Source organism: Acyrthosiphon pisum, chromosome A2, assembly GCF_005508785.2.
Source record: "Acyrthosiphon pisum isolate AL4f chromosome A2, pea_aphid_22Mar2018_4r6ur, whole genome shotgun sequence".
NCBI classification, from domain to species: Eukaryota; Metazoa; Arthropoda; class Insecta; order Hemiptera; family Aphididae; genus Acyrthosiphon; species Acyrthosiphon pisum.
In genome coordinates, this window is record NC_042495.1 from 80,550,499 (window position 1) to 80,562,144 (window position 11,646).

General features: G+C 26.7%; 1 protein-coding gene across 18 annotated transcripts in view; it reads right to left on the reverse strand.

Annotated features, from left to right (window-relative positions):
• The window catches only part of LOC100168379 (collagen alpha-1(III) chain), a 43,064-nt gene extending 37,473 nt beyond the window's left edge, over window positions 1-5,591 (reverse strand). For 15 of the 18 annotated variants that reach the window (XM_029490276.1, XM_001944877.5, XM_008185191.3 and 12 more), the window contains exon 1: window positions 5,312-5,591. In XM_029490276.1, the coding sequence (XP_029346136.1) occupies window positions 5,312-5,359 (48 nt within the window). In that variant the 5' untranslated portion in view covers window positions 5,360-5,591. The remainder of the gene's footprint in view (window positions 1-5,311) is intronic. The other 3 variants (XM_029490275.1, XM_016804631.2, XM_029490273.1) reach the window with 1 other exon arrangement.
• Between the last annotated feature and the right edge of the window lie 6,055 nt (window positions 5,592-11,646).

The following is an 11,646-nucleotide window of genomic DNA, read 5'->3' on the forward strand; positions in this document are numbered from 1 at the left end:
ATTCCATAAAATGGCAGGCTTGCGTTAAAAATTACGATTTTCAAAACATCTATCTATACGCCTCTCATCCCTTATACGCTTGTCGGACTTCCCACGAGCGACGTTACGAGTCTCATTAGTCAACCATTCTATATTTCAGATAGGTAGGTATAGCGTTTTTAATTTAATGAGCGCACGGACGGAAGGTCCGCGTGCTTTAAGCAAACGCCTGCAGATGCACGACGGTGATTATTACTCATTATATATTGAGTTTCCGTTTTTGCACTGTTCACACATATTATAATATAATAAAACGTTGTTCGCACAAACATATCATTATCGGGCTGAATCAATATTTGATGGTGTAGGTAAACTGTTTGTAACCACTAACAATGTCGGGGCTATATTATAAAGACTAAAGAGCCGCCGAAGGCCCAACAGTGCGTTATCGATTGGCATTTTATGCGGTATACGTTTATAAACACGACTGGCCTACGCACCGCGTCTAGTGTCTATATATACTAACGTAATGCAACTATTCAGCCCAGCAACGGTCTTTAAAATAATCAGTAAATAATAAACAGATTTGTTTACTATGCATCCTACGGGGAGATGAATAACGACGTTTTCAATAAATTGGTTTTGACCGTTGTAATTTATTTATTTCCGATCCCGGAGAGACGCTACGCTCAAAATATTACAGAACGCGCTTTTACGTAAATTATTATTAGAACGAAACGTGTTAAAAGCGTATTGACATATTATATTTTATATTTTGTTCGGTAAAAATTGATTAAACTAAAGACATCAAGACGTAAACCAAAACGTCACAACGCGATCGTAATGTTTCGGATTTAAACTCTATAATGGAGAATAGTAGAATACTCAAAAATATTTATTGAAACGTATTAGTTTTGCACTTGGAGAGAACACTGCACGCCATATAGGTATTGATTCTAGCCATACATATATCATATAAAAATAAATTACGTTGTCGTAGCTTAATGTATTAATCTTGAATGTGTGTTATGCTACAATGTCAAATATTATTATTATACATTTATACCTAACCTACACGTACGAATGGTAGACATATTAATCTACTGTGCAAGATTTATCTGATTCACGATTAATAAACTTTGTCATTATTAGCATGTCGGTTGTATACTGTATAGGTATATCCAAATCCAATATAATACACGAACGAACAATTCAACAAATTATCATTATAAAAAATATGTTATACACGAATAACCCGTGACCCGAGGTTACTCTGTATGTAGTCTAAAAATAACGGTGTTAAGCAACATTTAGCTGTAAGGTATCTACGTGACAATTAATCGTATTGATATACCTACTCTACAAAGTCCTTATCATACTGAATAAACATAACTTAAAAACTGGTCACAAAATTTAACTTTGAAAGGAAAAAAATGGTTTTATATAGATGGAAATTATTATAGATATTGAATAATTGTAATCAGGTTTCAATACAGTCAATCAGTTTAATGAATGCTTATTAATTATGCTTCAGTGAAAATTAACAAAAACGAATTTCGAAAAAAAATTGTATTTAGTACAAAACAAGAGGTGAGTTCAAATTGAATAAATAAAATGGTAATAATATATAAATACTGAACACCAAACAATAATATTATACTATATATTTTGATTTATGATTTATTTTATTAATGTATGTAATTCATTTTTAATTAAAATTAACTTCGTACATTTTTTAACGGTAACATTATTTTACAGTATATTACATAAATAAGATAATACATTATGTTTAAAACTAATTGATTTAATTTTTATTAGACATAGTAGGTATATGAATTTCATATTTAAAACTTTTAAAAATAAATTCCTGAATATTTTATTCAACAAAATATTGACTTTTTATAATCAGTTAAAGTATTTTGATCTTATAATTTTTTAAGGACATAGTAATATTATGTAATGGAATTTTCAATTTATCGGAATACAAACAATTTCAGATGCATAAATAATGTTTATATTTCCGAAGTTTTTGATACAATCCATTATTATTTAACATTATATTATAATATATGATTTAATGATTAAGAAAATAGTGACCAAACCAGTTAAGAAAAAATGCCATTATGATTTCGTAGTTTTAAATTATTATAACCCGTAGTTTTAAAAACTAGGAATTTGTTTGCAGTTTTTAAATAATTTATAGAGTAAGTCGTTTTATAGATAGAGTTAGAAATGAAAAGTTTTAAAATCTGTTTGAGAAAAATTATTTTTTATTTTCATATGAATTTAATGAATATTAATACAGTCGTTTATATGAATTAAATTTTAATACTTGTTATTAACTAATAGATTGAATGTATGCCAATTTCATGTAATAAATTATATGCATTGTGTATGACAATAGACGAAATTATAAATTAGGTAACCAGCAAAATAAGAATTCTTAGTTTAACGATGTATGGTGAAGCCTGGAAACAATTATTTACCTATATGATTTTGACATTTGTTCAATAAAAACATCGAAAACGTATAAATACCACATTTGAGTAACTGTAAGGCATATTTAGAGAAGTGGATATTAAAACAATAAAAACACCTATTGTGCAATGTATGTATATCATTATCAAAATTATAAGGAAAGATAGTTTAAGAAGGTTACCTAGATGTCACACCTTGATTACGACCTAGATCAATGTTACATTCGTTTGCATCTTCAATTACGACTCAATAATTTATTACTATCATGTCATTACTGAATACATTATAAACGTCGATAATAAACAATATTATTCTTTATAAGCCGATAGGTACCCGTGTTCATTTATAAACGAGTTTTTAAACAAAAAAATTAATCTTTGGTTTTGTGTGAAAAGTAATATGAATACATTAGCGTATAATTTAAACATATTCTTTAATAAATATAGTTACTACCTGTTACATCATTATCTATTGAAGAATTTTTACTTAGATAAACGATAGATTAGGATGTTAAAACCTGTAATAATATATAGGTATATCATAAATTAAAATATATTCATTCTTAATAATTTATAATCCCTACACTAGTACCTACTATATTATACTAACATAAATTATAATAATCATTTAGTACCTATATTTAAAATTTTATTCCATTTAATTAAATCCATGTTTTAATAAATTAAACATTTAAAAGAAAAATCATAATGCATAATATAAGATTAATAGAACCTGCAAGATGATTATACACGATTTCAGACAATATCCGATGGTAGGTAAATAATAATTCGTGCTCGAATAAGTACATAATTTTTTTTTTAATACATAGATTTAATGTAAGTGTTGTACATTTTAAGAATAGTTTATATTATAACGTAAGTACAAATAATAAAAAATTAATAAAATAATTACGCAATTGTGTAATAACGTATACATGTTTAAATGTATAATCAATTAAAATACAATATATTATACTAATTGCTTAATAAAAATGAATCGAACAAATAAACCATGAATAGGTAATACAATTTAAGATACAAGGTATGTTTAAAAAACATTATTCAAATTAATATTAAAAAAATGCAAATTTAATATTATTAAATGTATACCTTCATTATTTCTTGGTGTAACTAAATTTTCTTATGTGCGAAACAATACGTTTAAAACCAACGAAACTTTATTCATTTTATTTTCAAACAATTTCACGTCTTTCTTTTAGGTTTTACTCACTGTATAAAATATTATATAAAAATGTCGAATTATCGGCATATTTTTACGAAAGAAAATGGTTAAACGCGGTCGTAGTACTATTTTGTTATTTGCACTGGCCACGGGTTTATTTGACCATAATAATATTATAGTTATCAATTTACATATGTCAGAAATACCTATCTTAAATTACATGACTAAACTGAACAACAACTTTATCTAAGCTATTGTCTATAGTCTATTTGTGTAAGTTCTAAAATACCTAAATTATGTAACCATATATGTTTTATAAACCGCTGGCATTAGTCACACATCAATCAAAAATATTTATAAGATAATACATGTAAATTATCTACTATTTTGTTTTGTTCCATTTTTTAACAATTATAATTGTACACTTGCGCTGATCTATATTAACTGACAGTATACAAAATAACCAAACATTGATGTTTAAAAATACGTTACCAATGTTGTGATTTTTTTTTTTTAATGTTTGAAATTTAGTGAGCAATATGCCAACGAAATAATTTGATTAGCTATAATTTATAAGTTTATATTTATTACTTTAAGTTTGGTGAAGTGGAGTCGAAAATCGAATTAAAACCTTCCACGAATATTCAACTATAGTTAAGTAAATTATTAAACAAGGTCTTTTTTATTATAGAATATTATTCTATGTGTAAGCTTTAAACTTTATAACGTTTTAAAATAGAAGTTGGTTCAAACATTTTAACAGGTTGATATACAGATATCAATAGATGATAATCTTCATAAAATTAAAACTGTATAAAACTGCCGTATTATGTTAAATATAATATGGATTTTAATTTTACAAATATAATTTAATAGTTATATCGAAGATTATCTTTTTTATTTTATACTATTATATATACCTAATTAAATCAATATTTTAGGTAGGCACTTTTAGATCTGTTATAAACAGATACTCCTAAATAAATTAAGATTAATGGTTTTTAATTTAACGATTGTAAAATATTAATTAATAAGGTTTTGGTATTTTATATAGGTAATTTAAAAAAAAATAATTTTTTAGTTAAATAATATAATATATTATATTGATAGGTACCTGATATATGAATGTACCTAAATTATAAAATATAATATTCAAGTGAACTTAAAAACTTATAGTATATATATAATTTTATTTAACAACAAGTTTAAAACTGATTATAATTATTTGTAAAATTAAGACAGCTAAATAACTAGGTACATAATAATATTATTAAGTATACCACCTAGGTACCATAGGTACCTAGTTGATATATTTTATAATCTCATATTTTAATAACTTATATATTTATTAGTAAAATCGAGTATATAACGACGAAAACCAATAAAGGTAAAAAATACCATAACAAACTATAAATCGTTAAATTATGAAAAATATGAATTCGTTTCTAACAATGAATCGGTTTGTAACGTCAAAATCTCATCGACCATTTAAAACGAAAAAGAAATCTATTTATTGTTCTAACAATATAGCTGTGATCCGTTAAAAAAAAACCCCTCTTTTCTGGATGCCCTATGTGATTTTTTCAAAATTTGTGAACGATAAATCTTCCAATCAGGTACACGATATAACATTTATTACTCGACAATAATAGTATATTACATAGGTACTCACGTTTGTACGCGGTCTCGGAATCATCTTGCCGTTCCGTTGCAGGCGCATCGCGTCCGGATACTCGTATGGGTTATCCTGCTGGAACCCGAACGACCGGAGCTATGTTGCGTTCGCGTGCGTGAATGTGTATATTTTTATTGTAAATGTTATGTGCGAGACGTCGCGGCAGACGAGAGTGAACGTGTACCTCAGTGTGTGTGTGGGTATGTGCGATAACAATCGCGGGTGCGTTGTTTGCGGACTGGTTTGTTCCGGCGTAAAGAGTACGAACCGTTGGTGTTTCGGTCTTATATATAGCGAAAGCCGGACCGGTCTGCACCGGGAGACTTTAACGCCGCCGCCGCGGCCAAAACGAAGATGACGACGGCGGCGGCGGCGGCGGCGGCGGTGGTAGGTACGAGCGAAACGAAAAAAAAATCATACGATAAAAACCGTATTACGTATGAGCCCGGGGTCCAGCGGTCAAGGTCCCGCGGATGCCGCGTTTGACCCCGGACACGGATTATTTTTTCTTCACGATCGGTGGAAACTGGAAATCCCATATGCAGTCAAATGCGATTATTATAATATTATATTTTATACGCGGCGCGTGTAAAAATGCAACACATTTTATGCATAATATTATATAATATACCAATATAGTTGGACCTACATTACATTGGCCATATTATATGACATAATAACGCCAAAGATATAAAAATACATATAATTTGCTACAAAAATCTATAGTTTTGTTCATTAAATAATAAATGCTTAAAACACTTCTATTAATTTGTAAAATTAATTTTCACTAGATACCTACGGTAAAGATTACGCGATAATGTTATGACACGAAAACTCTGACGGCTTATCGTAATCATCATAATATATATTAATTGTCGATTCAGATTACGTTATATACGTTCGGCGTTTTTTTACGAGTCTATAGTTCTAAATTTTATATCTGGGATGAAGCACACAGGTACCAGGGATTTTGGTACTTGTGTTTGATAAGTTATTTTTTTTTCTTATCTCGTTTTAGCGCTTACGTCTTTCACTGATTATACTGTGTCTGCACTCACACAGTCACATTCTGTTACCAGTTGTAGTGCAAAATGCAATCGTTATAAATTATTATAGTTCTTTGTTTATATACCTATATACTTATTACTTATATACATAATATTATATGCAATTACATAAATCGTCTGTAACAATTTATTGAACTCACCGCTAGACTATGCGTTTATGTGTGCCAAAAAACATCTTTCAATATTGTTTTCTCCGATAAAAATGATTACTACAATATTATATTGTGTTGCGGTGGTATAAATGCGTGGGCAGAATAATAAAATGTTGTATTTCTATAGGCATTTTTAGGTAGTTGCTCGTCTATGCGAAATAAGTATTAAATTGTACTTCTATATCTAACTATATAAGGGGTATATTATGGGCCAGACTATGGGACTAACTATCGTTATTAATCGTCTTGTTCGAATAATGTTTTTGAGCACACATTTGTGGTTGAATTATTTATTCATAAAATTGTAAGGATTCGTAAAAAGCTATAAATAATAATATTTTATTATACGAATACGTCGTATTTAGTAATTACTATAATGAAACAAAGAAATTGCATTTTAAATATTTTAACACAAAACACGAGTTATATCACGTAATATTAAAATATGTAAAAATAAAAAACATTATAATAGTAGGTACCTATAATATAGCATATAATTAACTAATTGATTTAACTAAAATTTAAATATTCAATACTCTCAAAACAATTTAAAGCACGATTTTCAAGATTTTTTTAATAATAAAATATTTAAAAATATTATTACCGTACGACTTAACCTTATATCAACATTTTAAGTTTACTTCCACAGATAGCGAATATATTTTCAAATATATCAATAGAATATTGTTTAAATACTACCCATCCAAATATGTTTAAAAATTAAATCACAACCTGAACATTTTAACTAAAGAAATGTTAAGAAAATACTAAAGAGTATAAGAAAATATATTTTACTATATACAGAGTTATTCATCAAGCATGCTCACCGCCTTTTTATTTAATAATAGTTATTTAAAATCTGATTTTTGGAATTTTTAAATATAGGTTTTACAAAAATATAAAGAAGATATAATATTGGATCTAGTATATTTTATTATACTTAGACAATTTTTAGAAATTATTATTGTTGATGAATTAATATAATCAATACTAATTTCAAATCACCAGAGCCCCCCATATATTCGAAACCCTTTATCCTCATTCCTTAATAATCAAAGTCAAATAACTAAAAAAATACTGCAAACTATACGTTCGAATTTTGGATTCTGATACGTCATAATGTTCAGAAAAATAATCCACTAAATAATTTAACAAAAAATATGGTCTTTAAGTATACAAGGTGATTCACCAAGCATGGTCACCCCCATTTTTTCCCTCAATAATACGTAGTTATTCACAATTTAATTTTCGGAAATTTTTAATACCTATACTCATAAAGAACATATTTTCAAATTCTTGAATTTTTTTGTACTACTTAAGGAGTGTCTTATAAAAACTTCTGTTTTTCAAATGAGAACACCCCTTTTCACTGTAAATTATTAAGTGGAACATGTTTTTGAAAATTCTAATGTACCTAATTAAACATTTGAATAGCCTTAGCTATTAAAAAGTTTGTAATAAAGATAATATAATGTTACAAAAATATAAAATAGAAGTAAAATTAAATTTAGTATTTATTATGCTTGGGCTTTTTTAACAAATTATTTATATTGATAGATTAATATTAATGATTAAAATATTTAAATCACCATACCCCCCTCCCATATCTTATAAACCCATTACCGTGGACTTTTTATCCTTTGAACACAAAGTTAAATAAATTAAAACTAACTGTACGAATTTTGATTCTGATACGTGAAAAATTTCAAAAAAATGATTCACTGTATAATTAACAGTTTAAAAGGGGTGTTTTCATTTGAAAAACAGAAGTTTGTATCTCCACAGTACATTCCATAAGTAGTAATAAAAAATTTCAAGAATTTTAAATTATGGTCTTAAAGTAAATCCAAAAATTCAAAAAATAAGATTTTGAATAACTGAATTATTGAAGAAAAAAGGGGCATCATGTTTGGTGAATCATCCAGTATAATAAAATTCCAAAAATCATATTTTTAAGAATTGCATTATTGAAGAATCAAGAGGTTGAGCGTGCTTGATGAATCACCTTATTCATATAATTTGTGATAATACATATCAAGTTTAATATTTCTCAATTTTCGAAAAAAAAACCTTTGATGGTTTTTACGTAATTTAACGAGTTTCCGCTGTATTTAGGTTATTTTCTTGAACCTACTGAAATAGTCCAGTGCAATAGGACTATTTTAAACACATTTTGTGAAAAAATGTGCATATACAAAAAACAAATAAAAAAAATATCTGTATAGCTTAGTTTTTTATTAAAAGTTTTTTTTATTCACTTTAATAAACTTATTACGGATGACTACAGTTATAACCATTTTCATATTTTATTAAAACCAGTTATGTATAATAAATTAATAAGCACTACAAATATAATAATTATACAAATTATCACTATTTATTTTTTTTATTTATTTAATTTTTAAAATTGTAGTAATTCATCTTGACTATTACGGGATACAAATTTTACAATTGTATTATCAATTACTAATAATATAATAAACAGTTAATTAAATAGTTAAGCTTAATTTATTCTTGAATTATTAATTTATAAAATCTTGTGCGTTTCTAATTACCTATTCATATATAATATGAAGCATTGGATTATGTGTTAAGGTGTTATGAACCTTCGTATTAAATGAAGTATAAGACATCGTTGTGTAGCTTCAAATTTTAGTATACCAAATAGAAGTAAAACGCGCGTTGATCCAGCGTAGACATATTTCAATTTCTTTTAAATGATTATTAAGATTCTTAGTACTTTATGAAAAAAAATAATGAAATGTACCTAACCGTAAATATAGCAAAACTCTTTGCATGCTGATTTTCAACCAAAAAATGTACATTATTCATGTCAAATACAATCCGTGACTTTATTCTTAAGTACGCAAAATGTTGTCCTATATATTATGTTATATTAAAATCATTTTATATTCAGGAATTGCACTATAAGGAATTAAAATAATTACTATTATTTTATAAAATGAGTAAAATGATGTTGCTTTTAAAATGATACTGCTTCGACAAAATAATACAAATAATTAATAAATAGAAGAGGAACGACTATAATTAATATGTAATCATTTATAAAACGCGAGTTTATTAATATTATGTTTATGAATCTACAAAATATAATATTACATTGTAGACCCATGTAGTATTAGTATAACATCATGTTAATTAACTTAGCATGAGAAAATACCTGTGCGTTTAGAACACGTGAAAAATAACTACATCAAATATAATATTACTATAATATGTTCGTAACTTATAAAACATACACACACAGTATGTTAACTGAATTGTGTCGTGCATTGTATTTTAATAACTTGTCGGAATAGAATGCATATAGAATATATTATTACAATAAAAAAAAAATAATAAAAATAAAATACAACAATATGTGCACACAACTTTTGTGCACATATTATAATTACACAATTACAAACATTAACTGATATTGTATTATATATTATAATTTATAATTGCCAGAAATTAAACTCACAAATTCATCGGAGTGAAATGTCGTTGGAATACTATAATATAATATTATACTTCAATGGAATAGGTGGTAGGTATAACGCGCACAAGGCATTTCACATATTTTGTCACTTGAATCACGCTACACTGACATTTACTGCTTCTATCTCCGTCCTTCCACAGACTGGCTTACAGTAAAAAATTAATAAAAGAAACTACTGACTCCGTTTTCCATTACGGTGGATTTAACGCCAAAATGTAGAACACGTAAAATCACTATATTGGTATGTTATAAAAGGGAATGTGAATATCTCTGTGTATATAATATATATTATATGCATATGTATAAAGAGTACTATCTTACAGCAGATTTTTGATTTTTTTTTTAAATTTTAAACAAGATATAATATAATTCATAACTGAGAAAGTCATATCAATATATTTTTAAAGCAAATTTTATTTTTATTTAGATACCTGGGGTGTTGCAGGCGTATTATACAGTAAAACATTATAGTTTACCGACGTAACGTCTCTACAGAATATTGTATTATTGAATATAATATTATAAACAATGCGGTGTCAAAATAAAATATTTAATATACCCAAATAATATTATTAAGTCTTGCTGGTAAAAAATTTGCATTTTCGCGTTTGTTTATTTATATATTATATAAATATATTTTTTTATGCAATATTCTAAAATTTGAAAGGAATAACCTGTTAAATACCAAATGTGTGATTTAATGTTTACTGAGATGTATTAATCATTAGATGAACACTAGCGGAAATCAAAGCCATAAATCATAATATTATATTAAAAGCTGTGATTATTTTTTATATTTAAACAACATATTAAACGAGTCATCTTTGCTATTATATAATTTATTTTAGTGGCTTAAGCTACCTACTAAAATATTAATTCATCATATTTTATAATACACACATTCTATAGAATACAGAAAAAAATAAAATCCAGACGGGTTAGAGGTGTTGAGCACCAGAACATTCGTCTTGTTTTTTTCTCATCGTGGCGCCAGGGTATAGGTAGTGGTGAATACAGATTCAGGATTTAAAATTCAATAAGAACATATATTTTTTCAATTCATAAAACGATTGTGAACACATTTTCAGCTGTACCTACGTCCTCTATTTTTATTTACAGTTTTGTAGTTTTTGCTTGTTGTGAGCATAACCACTATATAATTTGATTAAAATACTACCGTCAAAGATCGATTTTGGAGTAGTTACCTACCTACATGCAACTATTATTGAACTTTTTGAAAAAGTTTCTACACAAAACGACGAAAATAATCATTGTCAAACCAGTAAATCGGTCCGCTCGTGATAAAAAAAAATAAAAAAATCACATTACAATATTATAATATGTTTTTTTTTTTTTGATACATTATTAATTTATTCATACAATCAGTAAATTAATTTTTGTTACAATAAGTACAAGTGCTATGGGAGTTTATTGGTTGAAGGGTTGAAATAAGAATCCATCCAGTGATGGAACTTCTCGACAGAATTTTATAATTTGTTAAATTATAATATTGAAAATCATTTGAGACGATAATACCCATTATATATCTTTCAATAATTTATTAGTTTATTTGAATCTAGATTACAAGTGGTCTTGAACTAACGCCGCTTT